At 40.8% G+C, this 23,887-nt stretch overlaps 1 protein-coding gene across 4 annotated transcripts in view; it reads left to right on the top strand.

The window, feature by feature from the left end:
- Positions 1–23,887, top strand: part of DPP3 (dipeptidyl peptidase 3) — a 32,567-nt gene extending 8,680 nt beyond the window's left edge. For all 4 annotated transcript variants that reach the window (XM_070766250.1, XM_070766252.1, XM_070766251.1 and 1 more), the window contains exons 7-19: positions 1,572–1,662; positions 4,471–4,598; positions 6,993–7,123; positions 8,668–8,726; positions 11,245–11,439; positions 15,031–15,143; positions 15,547–15,639; positions 16,838–16,900; positions 19,025–19,149; positions 19,359–19,479; positions 21,553–21,732; positions 22,699–22,861; positions 23,560–23,887. In XM_070766250.1, the coding sequence (XP_070622351.1) occupies positions 1,572–1,662; positions 4,471–4,598; positions 6,993–7,123; positions 8,668–8,726; positions 11,245–11,439; positions 15,031–15,143; positions 15,547–15,639; positions 16,838–16,900; positions 19,025–19,149; positions 19,359–19,479; positions 21,553–21,732; positions 22,699–22,861; positions 23,560–23,705 (1,608 nt within the window). In that variant the 3' untranslated portion in view covers positions 23,706–23,887. The remainder of the gene's footprint in view (positions 1–1,571; positions 1,663–4,470; positions 4,599–6,992; positions 7,124–8,667; positions 8,727–11,244; positions 11,440–15,030; positions 15,144–15,546; positions 15,640–16,837; positions 16,901–19,024; positions 19,150–19,358; positions 19,480–21,552; positions 21,733–22,698; positions 22,862–23,559) is intronic.

The following is a 23,887-nucleotide window of genomic DNA, read 5'->3' as shown; positions in this document are numbered from 1 at the left end:
GCCTTGGGGGAAATGAATATCTCAGTTCCCCCACGCCTGACGGCAGAGGTGGGTTTTAAGGAGCTTACGAAAGGCGAGGAGGGTGGGGGCAATTCTGATCTCTGGGGGGAGCTGGTTCCAGAGGGTCGGGGCCGCCACAGAGAAGGCTCTTCCGCTGGGTCCCGCCAAATGACATTGTTTAGTTGACGGGACCCGGAGAAGGCCAACTCTGTGGGACCTAATGGTCGCTGGGATTCGTGCGGCAGAAGGCGGTCCTGGAGATATTCTGGTCCGATGCCATGAAGGGCTTTATAGGTCATAACCAACACTTTGAATTGTGACCGGAATTTGATCGGCAACCAATGCAGACTGCGGAGTGTTGGTGTGACATGGGCATATTTGGGGAAGCCCATGATTGCTCTCGCAGCTGCATTCTGCACGATCTGAAGTTTCCGAACACTTTTCAAAGGTAGCCCCACGTAGAGAGCGTTACAGTAGTCGAGCCTCGAGGTGATGAGGGCATGAATGACCGTGAGCAGTGACTCCCGGTCCAGATAGGGCCGCAACTGGTGCACCAGGCGAACCTGGGCAAACGCCCCCCTCACTACAGCTGAAAGATGCATTAACACGAAGTGCAAAGTGTTAATAACACTTTAGAAACATAGATTGACGTCAGAAAAAAAACCTCATGGTCCATCTAGTCTGCCCTTCTACTATTTCCTGTATTTTATCTTAGGATGGATCTATATTTATCCCAGGCATGTTTAAATTCAGTTCCTGTGGATTTACCAACCACGTCTGCTGGAAGTTTGTTCCAAGCATCTGCTACTCTTTCAGTCAAATAATATTTCCCCCCGTTGCTTCTGATCTTTCTCCCAACTAACCTCAGATTGTGCCCCCTTGGTCTTGTGTTCACTTGGAATACTGCATTCAGTTTTGATTGCCACGATGTAAAAAGGATGTTGAGACTCTAGAAAGAGTGCAGAGAAGAGCAACAAAAATGATTAGGGAATTAGAGGCTGAAACATATGAAGAACGGTTGCAGGAACTGGGCATGGCTAGTTTAATAAAAAGAAGGACTAAGGGAGACATGATAGCAGTGTTCCAATATCTCAAGGGCTGCCACAAGGAAGAGGGAGTCCAGCTATTCTCCAAAGCACCTGAGGGTAGAACAAGAAGCAATGGGTGGAAACTAAACAAGGAGAGAAGCACCCTAGAATTAAGGAGAAATTTCCTGAAAGTAAAAACAATTAATCAGTGGAACAGCTTTCCTCCAGAAGTTGTGAATGCCTCAACACTGGAAGTTTTTAAGAACATGTTGGATTTGTCTGCAAGGTTTCTTGCCTAGGCAGTGGGTTGGACTAGAAGACCTTCAAGGTCCCCTCCAACTCTGTTATTCTATTCTATTTTATTCTATTCTATTCAATCCTCTCTCTCAGCCAAAACCACCTCACAGGGTGGTTATTGTGGGAAAAATAGGAGGAGGAAGGGTTATTAGGTGTTGTTAGCTGCATGGAGTTATTTATAAATATAATAATGACGGTTAGAAAAAAAATTACCTTTTTCCAATGCTTGATTCTTTTCTTATGTAGAACATCAGCGCATACAACACCCGGCTTTTCAAAACAGAAACCGGAGGGAAAACCAGCTACGAAGTCCGTTTGGCTTCAGTTCTTCTGGATGGTAATGACTGAAGCCTCCCTCCACCTCTTCTTCTCCCTCTTGGTTGACTGCTATGGTGTCCCCTAAACAAAAAACATTAATATTATTAATTAACATTAAAAACATTGCCCCCAAGATGTGAATACATTCAGGTAGCCCTCGACTTGCCATCTGTCATTTAGCTCAGTTAATTCAGAAGATATCTTCTCATTCCTTGGTATCATCTGTTTGTTTACAAGATTTTCATATTGCTCTTTACCGCCCAGAAGGCATAGGGCATTACCAAATAATAACCTATCCAGTAGAGAGAAGGTAATCTCTGTACTCATATCTTTATTGTTTACTATCTATTTTATATCTATCTTATCTATCTATCTATCTATCTATCTATCTACCTACCTACCTACCTATTCATTCGATTTTTTTAATGCCGCCCTTCTCCTTAGACTCAGGGCGGCTTACAACAAGTTAGCAATGGCACTTTTTAACAGAGCCAGCCTATTGCCCCCACAATCGGGGTCCTCATTTTACCCGCCTTGGAAGGATGGAAGGCTGAGTCGACTTTGAGCCGGTGATGAGATTTGAACTGCTGACCTACAGATCTAGCAGTCAGCTTTAGTGGCCTGCAGAACTGCACTCTACCCACTGCGCCACCTCGTCTCCTTATATATATATACACACAGACACAAATATATGGGTCTGCACATATATTTTTCCATTACAAATAAATTATACATTTATCAATTTTATATGTACATACGTATACCACACACACACACATCAGTCATGTACATAGATAGATAGATAGATAGATAGATAGATAGATAGATAGATAGATAGATAGATAGTTAGATAGATAGTTAGATAGATAGTTAGATAGATAAGATAAGATAAGATAGATAGGATAGATTTGATAGATAGATAGATAGATAGATAGATAGATAGATAGATAGATAGTTAGATAGATAAGATAAGATAAGATAGATAGGATAGATTAGATAGATAGATAGATAGATAGATAGATAGATAGATAGATAGATAGATAGATAGTTAGATAGATAGTTAGATAGATAGTTAGATAGATAGTTAGATAGATAAGATAAGATAAGATAGATAGGATAGATTTGATAGATAGATAGATAGATAGATAGATAGATAGATAGATAGATAGATAGATAGATAGATAGTTAGATAGATAAGATAAGATAGATAGGATAGATAGATAGATAGATAGATAGATAGATAGATAAGATAAGATAGATAGGATAGATTAGATAGATAGGATAGATAGATAGATAGATAGATAGATAGATAGATAGATAGATAGATAGATAAGATAGATAAGATAGATAGGATAGATAAGATAGATAGGATAGAGTAGATAGATAGGATAGATTAAATAGATAGATAGATAGATAAGATAGATAGGATAGATAGGATAGATTAGATAGATAGATAGATAAATAGATCGATAGATAGATAGATAGATAGATAGATAGATAGATAAGATAGATAGGATAGATTAGATAGATAGATAGATAGATAAGATAGATAAGATAGATAGATAGATAGATAGATAGATGATAGATAGATAGATAGATAGATAGATAGATAGATAGATAGATAGATAGATAGATATCAGATGTAGATACATATAGATATATATGAATTGGTAAAATTGATACATGTGTGTTTGTTTGGGGGGGGGTGTTTATACACACACAATTCATATATTCATATTCATATACACATACATGTATCATTTTTATACATACACATATAGATATATCAATTATTTTTCATCCATCAGTATTTATGTCCCTGATAGTCTCTCTCCATTATGGCCATAAGTAGAGGACTCTTTCTGTTCTGTCCTTTTCTTAAGTCAAGGAGAGAATATATTTATCCTGTTTCCTCCAAAACAAGACATCCCCTGATAATAAGCCCAAGCTGGCTTTTGAGTGCATGGCAGTAAGGCCAAGCACTTATTTCAGGGTTCAAAAAATATAAGACTGTTCAGGGTTCAAAAAATATAAGATCTATCTCATCTTATTTTGGGGAAAACATGGTATATGTGTGTGTATGTGTATAGATATATGCGTGTGTGTGTATACTTTATATAAAATGTACACATGTATATACACATATACATATATAAATTATACACATACATATATCCATATCTATCTAATCTTATCTATCGGTAATCCTTGACATACAATCACAATTGAGTCTAGAGTTTATGTTGCTAAGTGAAAAATTTGTTGTTAAATGAGTATCCTGATGGTTTAAGTCAGTGGTTCTCGACCTGGGGGTCGGGACCCCTTTGGGGGTCGAATGACCATTTCACGGGGGTCGCCTGAGACCCTGGGAGAAAAGACAAATTTCTCCTGGTATTAGGAACTAAAGCTTCTATTCTGGCATCTTGGAACGTATTTTTACAATCCGACCAATCAGGCGTTTACAGTGGGGGTGTCTCTCTGACCTTCCTGCCAATCAGCTCAAAGCTCTGTTGGGAGAATTGGCGCTAGACTTATGGTTGGGGATCACCACAACACGAAGAACTGTATTAAGGGGTTGCGGCCTTAGAAAGGTTGAGAACCACTGGTTTAAGTGAATCATTGACTTTGCTTATCGAAAGGTCAAAAAAGGAACACTGCAACCCATCATAATTGTGAGTCAGTTGCCAAGCAACAGGATGGTAATCGTGGCGGTGCCGCAACAGTTTGAAAAAGGGTCATCGGTCATTTTTTTTTTCTGTGAGGTGGTCGCCAAATGAACCGTTGTAAGTTGAGATCTTTAAAAATGCTGAATCCTTTCTCTCTTCAGAACCCCAACTTGATGAGGTGTCGGCCAAAACGAAGCAATTCCAGTTTGAGGGCTGCACGTTTACTGTCACGCGAGGCGATTACAGCCCAATTCTGAAGAGGGTTGTGGAGAATTTGCAGAAAGCTCAGGTAAAGAACGAGCGGGAGGGATTTTCTGTGGATTATGGGTTATCAGCTCCCTTCCGAACAAAATATCTCAATCTTGTAAGCTCACGTGTCCTTTTCAAACCCGTGAAGGCCTGAAAGGAAACAATCCTTCCCTCATGTCTGTGGAGACTCTCCGTTGTCCAAAAGGTGCTTTTTTAAAAAAGGCAACTGGACTTTCTGGGGTTTTTTTTTTCTTTTGAAGACATATCACTCCTCATTTAGGAAGCTTCCTCGGTTCTGACTGGATGGTGGGGAATGGAAGGATTGATTCTCCTTGCAGACAAAGCTGGTCATTTGCATCCTTTTAGAGAGCCGTTGAGGCCACTTGAAGGTTTATCTGTCTCCTCAAGGTCACCTGAGTGGCGCAAATGCTTCCTGTAGTCTGCATTTTTTCTCATAATAGCCCATATGCCTCAATTCTGACTAGAAACAGGGGTAGGCAAAGTTGGCTCTTCTATGACATGTGGACTTCAACTCCCAGAATTCCTGAGCTAGCATGACTGGCTCTGGAATTCTGGGAGTTGAAGTCCACAAGATAGTACACCCTCATTTGGTGGAGGGACCGAATGATTGTTGTTGGGTGGCAGGAGCACATATCACTGTTTTGTGTTGTGTGTATTTGTTTATATTATTATTATTATTATTATTATTATTATTATTATTATTATTATTAATTAGATTTGTACGCCGCCCTTCTCCAAAGACTTGGGGCGGCTCACAGGATACAAAAGCAACACAGCAACAAATCTAATTAATTAAAAATTACTCCTAAAATCCCATATATAATAAAATCAGTCAGCCAATTCATTCACAACCACACCTTACATCTCATAAACAGAGGAAGGGGGCTTGATCTAATTGCCCCATGCCTGGAGCTATAATGAGTTTTGAGGCTCTTGCGGAAGGCGAGGAGGGTGGGGGCAGTGCGAATCTCTGGAGGGAGCTGATTCCAGAGGGCCAGGGCTGCCACAGAGAAGGCTCTTCCCCTAGGCCCCACCAGGCGACATTGTCTAGCCGATGGGACCCAGGGAAGGCCAACTCTGTGGGACCTAACCGGTTGCTGGGATTCATGCGGCAGAAGGCGGTCCCATACGTAATCTGGTCCGATGCCATGTAGGGCTTTATAGGTCATCTCCAACACTTTATTATAAAAATCAATAAATTTTTATTATTATTTTTTTAAAGAGCCAACTTTGCCTACTCCTGGATTAGATCATTCTGGGAGTTGAAGTTCAGCAATCTTAAAAACACGGTTTTGGTTAACATAAGAACCTAAGAAGAGCCAAGCTGAATCGGGTCAAAGCCCATCGAGTCCAGTATTCTGTGTCACACAGTGGCCCACCAATTGTCCATGGGGATCTTGAGCAGAAAAAGAAGGCAAAACCTTCCCTTTCCCTTGACCCCCAACATAGAAACATAGAAACATAGAAGACTGACGGCAGAAAAAGACCTCATGGTCCATCTAGTCTGCCCTTATACTATTTCCTGTATTTTATCTTACGATGGATATATGTTTATCCCAGGCATGTTTAAATTCAGTTACTGTGGATTTACCAACCACGTCTGCTGGAAGTTTGTTCCAAGGATCTACTACTCTTTCAGTGAAATAATATTTTCTCACGTTGCCTTTGATCTTTCCCCCAACTAACTTCAGACTGTGTCCCCTTGTTCTTGTGTTCACTTTCCTATTAAAAACACTTCCCTCCTGAACCTTATTTAACCCTTTAATATATTTAAATGTTTCGATCATGTCCCCCCTTTCCCTTCTGTCCTCCAGACTATACAGATTGAGTACATGAAGTCTTTCCTGATACGTTTTATGCTTAAGACCTTCCACCATTCTTGTGGCCCGTCTTTGGACCCGTTCAATTTTGTCAATATCTTTATGTAGGTGAGGTCTCCAGAACTGAACACAGTACTCCAAATGGGGTCTCACCAGCGCTCTATAGAAGGGGATCACAATCTCCCTCTTCCTGCTTGTTATACCTCTAGCTATGCAGCCAAGCATCCTACTTGCTTTTCCTACCGCCCGACCATACTGCTCACCCATTTTGAGACTGTCAGAAATCACTACCCCTAAATCTTTCTCTTCTGAAGGTTTTGCTAACACAGAACTGCCAATGCAATACTCAGATTGAGGATTCCTTTTCCCCAAGTGCATTATTTTACATTTGGAAACAAATGATACCCCACAAATGATACCCAAGGGAATCCTGCCTGCCTCAACCAACATAGTGGTTGGGTGAACATCAACTCCCAGAATACCCAAGCTTACAGTGCTGGCTGAGGCATTCTGGGAGTTGAAGTCCACCCGCCTGTAAAATGACTTAACTTTGAGACGCAGTGTTTGGCAGCCTCTCGATGTTTCTTCCCCAGAAACATACCTCCAGGCCCGTTCAGACGGAGATGTTGGAGCACTACGTAACCAGCTTCAGGCAGGGCTCCATCGTGGCGCACAAAGAAGGCTCTCGCAGCTGGATTCGCGACAAAAGTCCCATCGTGGAAAGGTGAGCTCGGAAAGCAATCAATGTCCTTCCTTGGGATGAGATGAAATAATTGCTTAATTCTCCAAAAGTCGTGTCAGTTTGTGAATTTATCGTTAATTCTTAAGTTGGTTACCCATTCAAAGTTATAATGGCGTTGGAAAAAGTGACTTACAATGGTGCCTCTACTTACGACCTTAATTCGTTCCGTGACCAGGTTCTTAAGTAGAAACGTTTGTAGGAAGAAGCAATTTTTCCCATAGGAATCATTGTAAAAGCAAATAATGTGTGCGATTGGGGAAAACACAGGGAGGTGGAGGCCCTGTTTCCTCCCAGGAGATTCCTAGAGAGGCCCCACGGAGGCTTCTCCCCGTCTTTTCTGGCCCTGTTTCCTCCCAGGAGATTTCTAGAGAGGCACCTCAGAGGCTTCTCCCTGCCTTTTCCGGCCCTGTTTCCACCCAGGAGTTTCCTAGAGAGGCCCCACAGAGGCTTCTCCCTGTCTTTTCTGGCCTTGTTTCCTCCCGGGAGATTCCTAGAGAGGCCCCAGGGAGGCTTTTCCTTGCCTTTTTCGGTTACGGAGTCTACGGAGAGGGGCGGCATACAAATCCAATAAATTATTATTATTAATTATTATTACACTTTCGGAGGCTCGGGTTTGTAAGTGGAAAATGGTTCTTGCGAAGAGGCAAAAAAATGTTGAACACCCGGTTCTTATTTAGAAAAGTTCGTAAGTAGAGACGTTCTTAGGTAGAGGTACCACTGTACGGCTGTTTTTCACACTTACAAACATTGTAGCTAACCCTATGGTCACTTGATCAAAATTCCGGCAACTGGCTCATACATGATGGTTGTGGTGTCCTAGGGTTACGTGATCTCCTCTTGCGATTTGACAAGCAAAGTCAATGGGGAATCCAGACTCACTTAGTGACTGCGTTGCTAACGATTCACTTAACAACTGTTGCCAGAAATGTCGTACAATGGGGCAAACTCACTTAACTCACATTAGCACTTAGTAACATAAATATTGGACGCCGTTGTTGTCATAACCTGAGGACTACCTGTATAGGATTAGACCGCCATTATCAGACCTGAAAATGAGATCTATAAAAATTACATTCAATTGAATTTAAGGAATGAAATGAAGTTTTTTTCAAATGAAATCAACCCAAAAAATGTCATGAAACAAAAATTAAAGTGAAGCCCATTAAAAAATGAAATGAAATTTAAAAAATGTAATTCAGTAAAAAGGCTAAGTAAAATTTTAAAAGGTGAAATGAAATTTAAAAAATGAAATGAAATTTTAAAAATGTAATGAAATTTTAAAAATGTAATTCAGTAAAAAGGCTAAGTGGAATTTTAAAAGGTGAAATAAAAATTGAAATGACGTGAAATTAAAAAGTGAAATGCGATCGAAATGAGATGAAATAAAAAGTAAATGAAAATTGAACTGAAAAAAATGAAATAAAAATAAAATGAAACAGAATTATATGACATTATGGGAAGAAATAAAATAAAACAGTAGTGTGTAGGTATATTTCTGTTGATACTTGTCCAATTTGCCTCCACAGCTACATTGGTTTTATTGAGAGCTACCGAGACCCCTATGGATCCCGGGGAGAGTTTGAAGGTATTTCCTTTTCTGCCATCTGGAAATCTTTGAATCATGTCCATTAACGTGGACTCGAAGGGGGAAGATTGGAGACGGTCAAGGAATCGTTTTTGCCTATCCCCTAGAAAATATGATTCCGTTTCCCACAAATCAGCTCAGCTTTGATTCTTCCACGCTTAAGTGACACAAAAACGAATTCGGTCTTTCGTTCATCTTTTTGTTGTTGTTATTAGTCACGAAGTTGTGTCCGAAATATTGGATCTCCATCCTTTGTCGCTCATCCTTCCTGATGGTCCAGCTTTCATTGCACCTGGAAAACCCATCGGCTTGACTATACACACTTTGATTGGCAGGTCGATATCTCTGCTTTTTTAGCACGCTTTTCCTCTGCAAGAGCAAACATCTTTTAATTTCTCGGCTGCAGTCCGCACCTGTGGTCATCTTGGAGCCGAGGAAAATAAAATGATTTTTTTTTTTTTGCTTTTGAAAGAACTTTAGAATCAATCATATGCCTTTTCAATTCAAACCTATTTGTGATATTTATTATATACCAACCAAATATTGTTTATTATAGTTGGAGCTCATTGCAGTTGCAGTTATCAAAGATACTCAAAGATTCAGTTACTGTGGATTTACCAACCATGTCTGCTGGAAGTTTGTTCCAAGGATCTACTATTCTTTCACTAAAATAATATTTTCTCATGTTGCTTTTGATCTTTCCCCCAACTAATCAAACTTAATATTAACCGCTCCAAACTTGACTGTATTTAACAATCAAGTTGTCGAAGCGTGGAACTCATTACCGGACTCAATAGTGTCAACCCCTAACCCCCAACATTTCTCCCTTAGACTATCCACGATTGACCTCTCCATGTTCCTAAGAGGTCAGTAAGGGGCGTACATAAGTGCACTAGTGTGCCTTTCGTCCCCTGTCCAATTGTCTTTCCTTTATCTCATATATCATATATATTTTCTTCCTTTCATATATCTTCTCCTCTATTTTTACATATTATCTTTATATATATATTACTTCATGTCTATTTTCTTCCATATGTATTGTGTATTGGACAAATGAATAAATAAAAAATAATCTGAAGTTAGTTGGGGGAAAGATCAGAAGCAACGTGAGAAAATATTATTTGACCGAAAGAGTAGTAGATGCTTGGAACAAACTTCCAGCAGACATGGTTGGTAAATCCACAGTAACTGAATTTAAACATGCCTGGGGTAGACATAGATCCATCCTAAGATAAAATAGGAAATAGTATAAGGGCAGACTAGATGGATCATGAGGTCTTTTTCTGCCGTCAGTCTTCTATGTTTCTAAGTTTCTAAGAAGGGATAAAATGTAGATGGAACAAATCTAGCTGTCAGAAAAGTTGAGAAAAGACAAAACTGAAAAACCAGACAGCTATATTCTTCCAAAAAATCTTGCTAATAGCCACAAGCTAAAATCAAGTACAGTGATACCTCGTTTTACGAACTTAATTGGTTCCAGGACGAGGTTTCTAAGGTGAAAAGTTTGTAAGACGAAACAATGTTTCCCATAGGAATCAATGGAAAAGCGATTAATGCGTGCAAGCCCAAAACTCACCCCTTTTGCCAGCCGAAGTGCCTGTTTTTGCGCTGCTGGGATTCCCCTGAGGCTCCCCTCCATGGGAAACCCCACTTCCGGACTTCCATGTTTTGTGATGGTGCAAGGAAATCCCAGCAAGGGAATCCCAACAGCGCAAAACGGGTGCTTGGCTGGCAACGGAAGTCCAGAGGTGGGGTTCCCCAGTGAGGGGAGCCTCAGCGAAATTGCAGCATCGCAAAAACACGGAAGTCCTCAAAACCCCATCTCCGGACTTCTGTGTTTTTGTGCTGCTGTGATTTCGCTGAGGCTCCCCTCGCTGGGAAACCCCACCTCCGGATGTCTGTTGCCAGCGAAGCGCCCGTTTTTGCGCTGCTGGGATTCCCCTGCAGCATCGCAAAAACGCGGAAGTCTGGGGGTGGTGTTTCCCATGGAGGGGAGCCTCGGGAATCCCAGCAGCGCAAAAACGGGCGCTTCGCTGGCAACAGAAGTCCGGAGGCCGGGCATCCCTGTGGCAGCGGCTTGGGTTTGTAAGGTAAAAATAGTTTGGAAGAAGAGGCAAAAAAATCTTAAACCCCGTGTTTGTATCTCGAAAAGTTTGTATGACGAGGGGTTTGTAAGACGAGGTATCACTGTATTTGTTTATTCATTTGCATAATTGACTATTGATTATTAAAAGCAGGAGTGATGGTGGGAGTTCTAATTTTAACATATAACTCATTGGTTTTCCACCAAAGTACACCCACACTTCTTTATGTTAGGACTTTTCTCCATAACGTGCCAGTTCTAAAAACTAGCTCACTTTAAAAAAGGACACGTTCAGACTGTCGTGTGGTTTACGACATCCCCTTGTTATTTATTTTAATTCCATTCACTGGTAAAATACACGATCTGCAACCGTCACTCCATTTCTTCCCCCGTCTATTTTTGTCTATTCGTTCATCTGATCTCTGTCTTTTTCAGGTTTTGTGGCGGTGGTGAACAAAGCGATGAGCGCCAAGTTCGCGCAGCTAGTGGCCCAGGCTGAGCGCCTCCTAGAAGAACTGCCGTGGCCGCGCACTTTTGAGAAGGACCACTTCCTGAAGCCGGACTTCACTTCCCTCGATGTACTGACTTTCGCAGGAAGTGGGATTCCCGCGGGCATCAACATCCCAAATTGTAAGCTTGTTCTAACATTTTGGTTTTTTAAAAAAAATTATTAGAGCAGTGTTTCTCTTAAAAAAAAAAAGATTATTTACATTAAAAATGGCATAGAAACAATAAAACAAAACAATACAATGACATACTGTATATACATCTATTCGTTCTCATGCGGTAATTTATACCGATGATCTATTTATGCTTATACAATTCCTAAGATTAACGTAATTCTATAATTGCATTACAATTTTTGCTTCCTGTTGTGATTCAGCCTGAGGCTCCTCAGGGACCGGCTGGAGCTCTGCCGGATCCATGCCCAGAGGAGGAGGACAGTGACCAGGAGGGGGAGGACCAGGCAGACGGGGGAGAGGAACGTCAGGAAGAGGAGGAGGGAGAGCAGCCTGAGACCCCCCGGGGGGGGGGGGCTCTCCCCAGCTAGTAGCCTGGATTCATTGGATGAAGATGCACAGGCTATAATAGACATGAGGCAGAGACGTGCAGCTCAAAGAAGGGGCCAATTAGAAAGATATTTCCATCCCTGAATTGGCAACAGCTGGGTTTGGGTGTGGTTCTCCTCAGCAGGGTTGAAAAGGCAGGCCCGCCCCTACAGTCTTGTGGAGAGTTATCAACTGGGAGTCCTGTGACCTTGCTTCGATTCTTGGCGTCTCTGATCTTGGCTTGTGGTCTAGAAGTCTGGAAGACTTGGGGGAGGCGTGGGTTTTATTATCTCCAGTGTTGTTTTTGCCAGCAAGAATCCTGTTTTATTGCCTGGCCTTCGTGAAACCTCTGTGAAGCTTCATCGTGTTCCTGTCTAAGAACAGTTTTTGTTACCTATGTTTGCTTTCCAGTATATAAACTGCCTTTGCTTTTTACCAGTGTGTCTAGATACTGTTTTTGGTTGGTGTTGGCGTCTGGGGGGACCCAGACAGAACACTTCCTAAGTATAATTTTAGTAACTTAAACAAAATCTTATATGTATCACTCAGTTGAATGTTTACAAATTTATTTTAATTTTCTCTTTTCAAGCCCATTGTAGAATATATTCCAAATTTCACAGTACAGTGTTCCCTCGGTTTTCGCGGGTTCGAACTTCGTGAATAGCCTATACCACGGTTTTTCAAACAATATCAATTAAAAAAATACTTCATGGTTTTTTCCCTATACCACGATTTTTCCCGCCTGATGACGTCATACATCATTGCCAAACTAATCATTTTTGCAAATAAATAACAAATAATAGTAATACGTAATTGTTAATAAATAATTATGTTTATAAATATCAGGATCACTAAGTGTCTTGTTCAATGGTGAGTACCAGTAATAATGGTGAGTAAATGGTTGTTAAGGGAATGGAAAATGGTCATTTAGGGGTTTAAAGTGTTAAGGGATGGTTTGTGATACTGTCCATAGACAAAAATGGTGTATTTACTTCCGCATCTCGACTTCGCGGAAATTCGACTTCGCGGGCAGTCTCAGAACGCATCCCCCGCGAAAATCGGGGAACACTGTATTCCGAATCCTCCTTTTCATTTTAACTCCATTGTCATTTAATCTTCGGAGAGGGGCGGCATACAAATCTAAATAATAATAATAATAATAATAATAATAATAATAATAATAATTCAGCACAGTCAAAAGTTTTCTTTATTATGTTTTCAGTTGAGTTTCAGTTCAGTTACATTTGTTTTGTTTCCAATATTGTGCAAGACTAATTCTAGTTAGAGCAGTGTTTCTCTTACTCCTTACATTTTTTTTACTTTTATTGTATAATATACAAAAATAGAATAAAATAGGAAATTAAGGGAACGAGAAAAAGGGGGTGTGAAATACAAGAGAGAAGAGAAAAAGAATGAAAAGGCAGCATTGACTTCCAACTCTTCCTAGCACAGAACAAGATTAAAAAATTCTGTAAAGGTAGCTTGAAGGGATAGAGCTAAATGCAATATTGAAATTTAAAGCTTGTATGGCAAAGTCAAAGAATAAGAAGTATTAGAAAGTTTTGATTTAAAAGCAAAAAGTGCTCTTTTGTTTGTTTTTTTAATGTGGTTTTTTAAATTTAGTACTTGAGGGAAAGAGGAGGATGAAAAAAAGGCAGAAAGAAAGGAGAAAAAGATTTCCCTCCCTCTCTTCAGCAAGGTCAAACAATTTGAAAGAGTACAATAAATTTTGTAAATAAAAATGGTGACAGTTCAGAATATTTTGAAATCTGGGATAAATTGTACCATCAATGGGAATTGAACAGTATTGCTGGGATTATGAATCAGTGACAAGTGGGAAATGTATACATTCTTACATTCTGTGTTAGCAAAAACTTCAGAAGAAAAGGATTTAGGGGTAGTGATTTCTGACAGTCTCAAAATGGGTAAACAGTGCAGTCAGGCGGTAGGGAAAGCAAGTAGGATGCTTGGCTGCATAGCTAGAGGTATAACAAGCAGGAAGAGGGAGATTATGATCCCGCTATATAGAGCGCTGGTGAAACCACATTTGGAATCCTGTGTTCAGTTCTGGAGACCTCACCTACAAAAAGATATTGACAAAATTGAACGGGTCCAAAGATGGGCTACAAGAATGGTGGAAGGTCTTAAGCATAAAACGTATCAGGAAAGACTTAATGAACTTAATCTGTATAGTCTGGAGGACAGAAGGAAAAGGGGGGACATGATCGAAACATTTAAATATGTTAAAGGGTTAAATAAGGTCCAGGAGGGAAGTGTTTTTAATAGGAAAGTGAACACAAGAACAAGGGGACACAATCTGAAGTTAGTTGGGGGAAAGATCAAAAGCAACATGAGAAAATATTATTTTACTGAAAGAGTAGTAGATCCTTGGAACAAACTTCCAGCAGACGTGGTTGCTAAATCCACAGTAACTGAGTTTAAACATGCCTGGGATAAACATATATCCATCCTAAGATAAAATACAGAAAATAGTATAAGGGCAGACTAGATGGACCATGAGGTCTTTTTCTGCCGTCAGACTTCTATGTTTCTATTAGCAAGAAGAAAAAAATGAGTTCAGTATTATATTAAAGTTTGTATATATTCATAGAGATAAAGAATTGTATTTATGAGAAGGAATACCTTTGACAGAAACATTTAAACTGGAATGTTATGTCGTGTCCAACATTTTTCCTTTTTAATTGTATTATATATATAAAATACTTTTTTTTTAAAAATGGTGACAGTTCACAAAGATTACTAGGTGAAAATAGAAGTACATACTATTTCCATAGCAAGGAAGATAACAGCAGGAATGGTTACATTGAATACTTTATTTAAAGAGGAAAATATGTTCTCATTTAGATACGGCTTCTGGAATTGGTGCTTGTGAAAGGGAGGAAAAAAATGAAACCTTGGTTTTGTTGATTAGAAAGATTTGGTATTACAGAAATGGCTAGTTATATATTAATATGTAAAAGAAAAAAAAAGTTGAGTTTGGAGTGTTAGAACGGAGTTCTCAAACTTCTAACTCACAGAATTGCCCAGCCTTTTTGTTTTAATATCTGGACGCGGGGCAGAAAAAAACCCCGACCCTTTTTTCTGCTCTCAGCCCAGCTTCTGTTGGCCTGGGGATGATGGGAACTGTAGTCTACCCTTTCCTCCTCCACAGATGACGACATCCGCCAGACGGAAGGATTCAAAAACGTCTCGCTGGGGAACGTACTAGCGGTCGCTTACGCCACCCAAAAGGAGAAACTGACGTTCCTGGCAGAGGAGGACAAAGTACGGCTTTTGTGTTCCGGTTTGCCCGTTGGGCCGTTTTTCGCACTCCGGGGTTTCAAGAAGCCTCCCTGAAGTCTAGAGAGAGTGGAAAAACAGCACAACGGGCAAACCGGAAGTCCATTTTTCCAAACTTCCGATTTGCCCATTGGGCTGTTTTTTTGCACTCCGGGGCTTCCGGGAAGCTTCCTTGAAGCCTCCCAAGGGCGAAATGGCCTTCCCCAAGGCCAAAAATCAGCGCGCGCTGGAGCTGACATAGCACGACGCTTTGCATGCCCTCCGTTGTCACCTGTGGCCTGTGTCATAGGTTCACCGTCACTGCTATGGAGGAATAACAGAATAACAGAGTTGGAAAGGAACTTGGAGGTCTTCTAGTTCAACTCCCTGCTAACCGTGTCTTTTGCAGGATCTCTACATCCAGTGGAAAGGACCTTCTTTCGAAGTCCAAGTTGGCCTCCATGAACTTCTCGGCCATGGGAGCGGGAAGCTGTTTGTCCAGGTAAGGCCTACCTGTCTCTCTAGCCATACCCAAAACTTCAATAGAATAGAATAGAAAAATATAGTTAGTTAAATGCTAATATAATGCTAATATCTGTATATACTACTATTAATTTAATTTTCATTGATTTTCTTCTGTACTTTTACTATTGTGTTTTCTTTTTTAAAAGTGGAAAATTAATAAAAATATTTTAAAAGAATATAATATAATAATAATATAATAATAATAATAATAATAATAATAATAATTATTATTATTATTATTTATTAGATTTGTATGCCGCCCCTCTCCATAGACTCGGGGCGGCTAGAATAGAATAGAATAGAATAGAGCCTGAAGGGACCTTGGAGGTCTTCTAGTCCAGCCCTCAAGCAGGGCAACCTATGCCATCTCAGACCAGTCTCTTCTTAAAAATCTCTAGGGATGGAGCGCCCACGATTTCTGGTGGCAAGCAGTTCCACTGGTTCATTGTCCTCACTCTTAGGAAGTTTCTCCTTTTATTCCAAGTTACTTCTCTCCTTGTTTATTTTCCATCTGTTGTTTTTTGTCCTGCCCTCTGGTGCTTTGGAGAATAATTTGACCCTTTCTTCTTTGGGGCAGCCCTTGCAATACTGGAATCCTGCTATGCTGTCACTCTTAATTCTTCTTCTTCTTTTTTTAGACTAGCCAAACCCAAAACCTGCTTTTCTAGTATATTTTTAGCATCAGGGCTGGATATCTTCCAGGTGTTCGGGTGCCACACTTATAAATCTCTGCAGGTCCGCCTTTTATTTTATAAAAGCCGCTCCGAGTCTGCGGAGAGGGGCGGCATACACATCTAATAAATTATTATTATTAAATTATTAATTTAATTTATTTAATTCGACTTCTATGCCGCCCAATCCTGAAGGACTCAATATACAACAATATAAAATACAAAAAACAATAAAAAGAAGTCGAAGATACAATCTAAGACTATAAAACCCTAGTTAAAACCCGTAATTAAACATGCATGCCAGTTATTTATTTATTTTCTGCGACAACACTGCTTTGGCATTAATTTTGCACGGGATGGGCATTTTTTTTTTAAAAAAAATATTTTTACTTATTTTCAAATTTTATGTTACAAACAACAGTAAAACATGGCAAAAGTGTCAAAACAATAATAGGATGGGCATTTTAATAGCTCCCCTCCCCCCCTTTCCCCCCCTCTATATAGGACGATTCAGGGGCTTTCAACTTTGACAAGGATGCGGTGATCAACCCTGAGACCGGAGAATTGGTGAGGATGGAGAAAGAGGGTTTTAAGATGGATACCACATCCATCCTGACTTGTTGCATCAGGATGAAAATAAGTGGTGGAAGGTCATAAGCATAAAACGTATCAGGAAAGACTTCATGAACTCAATCTGTATAGTCTGGAGGACAGAAGGAAAAGGGGGGACATGATCGAAACATTTAAATATGTTAAAGGGTTAAATAAGGTCCAGGAGGAAAATGTTTTTAATAGGAAAGTGGACACAAGAACAAGGAGACACAATCTGAGGTTAGTTGGGGGAAAGATCAAAAGCAACATGGGAAAATATTATTTTACTGAAAGAGTAGTAGATGCTTGGAACAAACTTCCAGCAGACGTGGTAGATAAATCCACAGGAACTGAATTTAAACATGCCTGGGATAAACATATATCCATCCTAAGATAAAATACAGAAAATAGTAGAAGGGCAGACTAGATGGACCATGAGGTCTTTTTCTGCCGTCAGACTTCTATGTTTCTATAATAATAATAATAATAATTAATAATTAATAATAATAGTTGGGGGAAAGATCAAAAGCAACCTGAGAAAATATTATTTTACTGAAAGAGTAGTAGATCCTTGGAACAAACTTCCAGCAGACGTGGTCGGTAAATCAACAGTAACTGAATTTAAACATGGCTGGGATAAACATAGATCCATCCTAAGATAAAATACAGGAAATAGTATAAGGGCAGACTAGATGGATCATGAGGTCTTTTTCTGCCGTCAGTCTTCTATGTTTCTAAGTCACATCGTAGAGCAGGGGTCTCCAACCGTCCTGGGCCACAGCCTATTCGAAACTAGGCCATGGAAGAGATGGGGAAGAGACGTTACAAGAAGTCTTACTTGCGTGAGCGCCTGGCAAGCAGGTAGACGCGTTCAAAATTTCCTCACACGAGCAGAGGCTCATTAAATGAATAGTTGTAAGTCCAGGATTATCTGCAGTGGCTTTGGCTTAGGAAGGACAAAGTTTTGGAGAACTTTGCTGTTCTCCTCGCATTTACTATACACTTGTTACCTTCCGGGTCCTTTTAGACCTGGAGTATAGAAAGGTTGGCTCTAGCTACTGGAATAGTCTTTTTGAATACTTTTTTCACTAGTATACAAATCTGAACATTTCTGAAGACAATGATATGAAAATTGAAATGAAAAAATTAATACTTATTTGTTTATTTTGCTCATAAAAGTCCACCCTCCCGTTTTTCTGCAATTTTGTTCATTTTTATCTAGATTAGGCTACAAAATCTGACTTTTTTGACCATCTTTGGCATTGGCACACTAATTTGAACATTTCTTAACATAATGAAATGAAAATTGAAGTGAAAAAAATTGATGCTTATTTGTTTATTTTGCTCATAAAGCCCCCCCCCCAATTTTTGTGAAATTTTGTTCATTTTCATCTAGATTAGGCTACAAAATTTGACTTTTTTGATCATCTTTGGCATTGGCATACTAATTTGAACATTTCTTAACATAATGAAATGAAAATTGAAATGAAAAAATTGATGCTTATTTGTTTATTTTGCTCAGAAATGGGCCTCCCCCCCCCCCCCACGGTTGTGTGCAATTATTTCACTTTATATACAGTATATGTAAGGCTTCCAATTTAAAATTTTTAAAATACCTTTGGCCGTTACATAGTAACTTGAACATTTCTGAACATAATGAAATGAAAATTGAAATGAAAAAATTGATGCTTATTTGTTTATTTTGTTCAGAAAAGGGCCTCCCTCCCCCCCACCGGCTGTGTGCGATTATTTCACTTTATATATAGATTGGCCTGCCATTTCCAAATTTTTTGACCATCTTTGGCAATTATTTCACTTTCTATATAGATTAGGCTTATACTTGAGTATAAGATGAGCAAAATTTTGCTACTGGAACCAAAGCTCCGGTAGCAAAACTAGGCTTATGCTCAAATAGGCTTACACTCAATTCAATTTTCATATCATTGTGTTCAGAAATGTTCAAATTAGTATACTAGCGAAAAAAGTATTCAAAAAGACAATTTTGAATACTTGGGTGCTACTTGGGGTGCTACTTGGAACCCTCCCTAACAGTGTTTTTCTCTGCTCACCCTCTTCCCCCCAACCTCACACCCCTTCCAGATTCGGAGTTGGTACCAAGGGGGCGAGACCTGGGACAGCAAGTTCTCCAGCGTGGCCTCGAGTTACGAAGAGTGTCGGGCGGAATGTGTGGGCCTCTACCTCTGCTTGAACAAGGATGTTCTTCGGTGAGGCGCGATGGGTTTAGGGGCGAGTGAAGAACGAAGGGGTGCCTGCTGAGCTGCAGGAAATCTGAATTGCGGTACCGAATTCAGGGGCAGATAGAGGGGGAAGTCTTTTACTCACGACCACAATCGAAAATAGAAATATATTTGCATTTATCATATTTTTTACCCCCTCTTAACTGGAGTGTTCATTTTCTTTTCGGCTTTGTCAGGATCTTTGCACTGAAAGGGGAAGATGCTGAAAATGTGATCTATATTAATTGGTTAAATATGGTCCGTGCGGGACTCTTGGCTCTGGAATTCTATACCCCAGAATCTGGATCCTGGCGCCAGGTAAGGGTCCAATTTCAGAATTGTATTTCCTTCATGTTTCAGTGTGCCCCATTTGCAAAAGATAGAGATATTGGCATTATTATTATTATTATTATTATTATTATTATTATTATTATTATTTTAAATGATGATGGTGATAATAATTTAATGCAGTGTTTCTGAACCTTGGAAGCTTGAAGATGAATGGACTTCAACTCCCAGAATTCCCCAGCCAACCTAGATAGGGAAGTCTTCACTAATAATTGTTATTAACTTTATTTTTTTCTTTATTTGTGGATATTATTTTTGCACCAAAAGCAGTAGCACCAAGGTGTTTCCGGAATGAATAATCTTATCAATCAATCTTATATTTATTTTATAAATTGAGTGAAGCATAATGACAGCAAGTAAGCACAAAATACATTATATTGTTCCTAGGACACCGTTTTTTTGAATTGCTTGGAGAGGGACAGGATATAAATCCAACAAACAAGCAAACAAACAAAAGTTACATTTTGTTTTCTATTGGTTTGTGTGTTTTTTAAAAAAAACATTTTGCTCATGTTATTTATCTATTTCTATTGTGATTTTGTTCAATGTTGGCTTTATTGCTGTTGTTGTTGTTGCAATGGAAACTGCAGTTTAATTTTTCCAAATGTAAAATAATGCATTTGGGGAAAAGGAATCTTCAATCTGAGTATTGTATAGGCAGTTCCGTGTTAGCAAAAATTTCAGAAGAGAAGGATTTAGGGGTAGTGTCTTCTGACGGTCTCAAAATGGGTGAACAGGTGGTGGGGAAAGCAAGTAGGATGCTTGGCTGCATAGCTAGAGGTATAACAAGCAGGAAGAGGGAGATTATGATCCCACTATATAGAGTGCTGGTGAGACCACATTTGGAATCCTGTGTTCAGTTCTGGAGACCTCACCTACAAAAAGATATTGACAAAATTGAACCGCTACAAGAATGGTGGAAGGTCTTAAGCATAAAACTGATCAGGAAAGACTTCATGAACTCAATCTGTATAGTCTGGAGGACAGAAGGGAAAGGGGGGACATGATCGAAAAATTTAAATATGTTAAAGGGTTAAATAAAGTTCAGCAAGGAAGTGTTTTTAATAGGAAAGTGAACACAAGAACAAGGGGACACAATCTGAAGTTATTTGGGGGAAAGATCAGAAGCAATGTGAGAAAATATTTGACTGAAATAGTAGATACTTGGAACAAACTTCCAGCAGACGTGGTTGGTAAATCCACAGGAACTGGATTGAAGCATGCCTCCGTGGGGCCTCTCTAGGAATCTCCTGGGAGGAAACAGGGACGGAAAAGGCAGGGAGAAGCCTCTTTGGGGCCTCGCTAGGAATCTCATAGGAGGAAGCAGGGCCAGAAAAGGCAGGGAGAAACCTCCAAGGGGCCTCTCTAGGAATCTTCTGGGAGGAAACAGGGCTGGAAAAGGCAGGGAGAAGCCTCTGTGGGGCTTCCCTAGGAATCTCATAGGATGAAACAGGGCCGGAAAAGGCAGGGAGAAACCTCTGTGGGGCCTCTCCAGGAATCTCCTGGGAGGAAACAGGGCCTCCACCCTCCCTGTGGTTTCCCCAATCGCACGCCTTATTTGCTTTTACATTGATTCCTATGGGAAAAATTGCTTCTTCTTACAAACTTTTCTACTGAAGAACCTGGTCACGGAACGAATTAAGTTCGTAAGTAGAGGTACCACTGTACTAGTAAGGAAGAGAGGAATTTGTATGCCGCTCCGAGTCTTCGGAGAGGGGCGGCATACAAATCAAATCAAATCAAATCAATCAAATCAATCAATAAATAACGCAATCTTAGTAAATTATTTGACAGTGTTGTGGGAATTAATTGTTAAGCAGACTAATGGCATTCTGAGGAGGGGGGGGAACCTGACTAGGGAATTCTGGGAGTTGATTGCCAACATGGAAACCTTTAAAGGAGATGGGGAATTTTGCTTTGCTCTCTTGGAAACGGGCACACTGATTCTACTTGCAAGATAGGGGAGCGTGCAAAGCGCCTTGCACCTGCTACGTCTCTTTTCTTCCCTCTTAATGCCCCCTTGTCTTTCTCTCTCTCCCCAAGGCTCACATGCAGGCCCGCTTTGTGATTTTAAGAGTGCTGCTGGAGGCTGGCGGGGGACTAGTGGCCCTGCACCACACCACGGGGACGGACGGCAAACCCGACGCGGCAGTCTTGCTAGACCGCACCAAGATCACCACCGTGGGGAAACCAGCTCTGGAACGTTTCCTCCGGAAGCTACAAGTAAGTGAGGCTTAGCTTCCTTCCCTTAGCAATGGACGCTCTGCTCCTAATTGTGAAAAGAACGGAGCCAGTTTGATCTAGGGCAGGGGTCTCAAAGTCAAGGCCCGTTGGCTAGATTCGGCCCACCGGACCGTCCTGGGAAATGTAAGGGGCCAGCCAGAGATTGGCTGCTAAAAATATTACCGCCACACTGTGTCCGTGGCTTATTTTGTGGGTGTGGTTTGCTGGTCATGTGACTTTATTAGATTTGTATGCCGCCCCTCTCCGAGGACTCGGAGCAGCTCACAACAAGTAAAAGCATCATATACAAATCCAATATTAAAACAGTTTTAAAAACCCTTGTTAAAAAAACAATAATACAACCCAAACAAACCATACATAAACCAAGACAGCTAAGGATATATCAATTCTTCCATGCCTGGCGACATAGGTGGGCTTTCAAGAGTTTACGAAAGGCGAGGAGGGTGGGGGGCAGTCCTAATCTCCGGGTGGGAGTTGATTCCAGATGGCTGGGGCCGTCACTGAGAAGGCTCTTCCCCTGGGTCCCACCAGACAACATTGTTTTATCAACGGGACCCGGAGAAGGCCAACTCTGTGGGACCTAATCGGCCGCTGGGACTCGTGCACCAGCAGGCAGTCCCGGAGGTATTCTGGTCCGATGCCATCTAGGGATTTATAGGTCATAACCAACACTCTGAATTGTTTTTATTATTATTTTGTTTATTTTATTTATATGCTGCCCAACTCCCAAAGGGCCTCCAAGGTCCCTTCCAAATCTGTTAATCTATTAAAAATGATTATTTTTTAAATGGTTGATGTTGTTAAATATCTGGTGTTTTGTATTGTATTGTCTTTTTTTGTTTGATATGTTTTTTTAAAGAAGAAATTTAATAAAAACTATTTTTTTAAAAAAATGATAATTTTAGCAAGATTTCCCGCCCTTCCCCCCTTTTTTAATTTTTTCAGATCCTGAAATCGACTGCCGACGTTGAAGGCGGCCGGAAGCTTTACGAAGCCTATTCAGCCGTGACGGATGACAAACCGGAACGCTTTCTAAGCCTACGGGACACGGTGCTTCTACGCAAGGAAGCACGGAAGCTCTTCGTCCAAGCTAACACCCGCCTGGAAGGTAAGAAGGAGCCGTGGTTTTTAACCTGGTTTTAAGATCTCTCAGGGGTCCAACGTCAATGAATTCTCTCGGTATGGTAAAGCCACGAAAATCCTCCCAGTATATTCCAGTGCAGGGGTAGGCAAACTGCAATTTGGCCCCTTGGGTGTGGCTCTTCTGCAGAAGCTGAGTTTCCAGTATTGCACATGTGTCGCCATTTTGTCTTTGGCAGTTTTGTGGGGTTGGGGGGAATTTTTTCAGGGGTTTTTGCACTCAAGCCATGCTGTGCAGGAAGGAGTGAACCGAAGGCTGCAGAGATGGGTGTGTGTGTGTGAGAAGAGGGCAACCCACTAGAAGCTTTCTGGGCTAGTGGCCCCATCCCGCAGTCAACCAGCGTCTCCCAAAGTTTGCGAGGATAGAGGACGGGAGAGGGCCACACCCACCCAGGTTTTTGTGGCTCCCGGTATTTTTTTTTCTGTGGGAAAATGAGGACCAAGATTGTCGGGGGCAAGAGGGTGATTCTGTCAACCACTTAGAGAAGGCTGTAAAAGCACTGCAAAGCAGTATATACTGTAAGTCTATTGCTATTCACATTAAACATCCACAGATACACTTTTGGTGTTTACAAGCAAGGAGAAAAGATGATTGGGGGAATTATAATCTAATCGGAGAAATAGAGACAGGATAAATGTTGACTTGCTCTCCCCTTCCTCACCCAGATGGCAAAGTTCAACTGACTCAGTACGAAGCCAGCACCGGGGGCCTGATCCGTTCCTTCTCCGAACGCTTCTCCGAAGACGCCGAGATCCTTGAAAAGGAATTGCTGGAGCTAACTCATGCAGATGCTCATTTTTGGGAAAGTTAAGGCTGTAGGCCGGGGTGGGAGGGTGTTTGGGCCTGGGTCTTCTTCCCCCCCTCCATTCCCAGCGAGCCCTCCTGACGTCTGTCAATTCTCTCCGAATCACCTTTGGAAATGGGAGGATTGCCATGGCAGTGACATCGTGCCGTCACCGTTAGGAATCGAATAAAGTTAACTTTTCTAAAGTT

The sequence above is a fragment of the Erythrolamprus reginae genome, chromosome 13, assembly GCF_031021105.1.
Source record: "Erythrolamprus reginae isolate rEryReg1 chromosome 13, rEryReg1.hap1, whole genome shotgun sequence".
NCBI classification, from domain to species: domain Eukaryota; kingdom Metazoa; phylum Chordata; class Lepidosauria; order Squamata; family Dipsadidae; genus Erythrolamprus; species Erythrolamprus reginae.
This window is presented reverse-complemented; position numbering and strand designations above follow the sequence as displayed.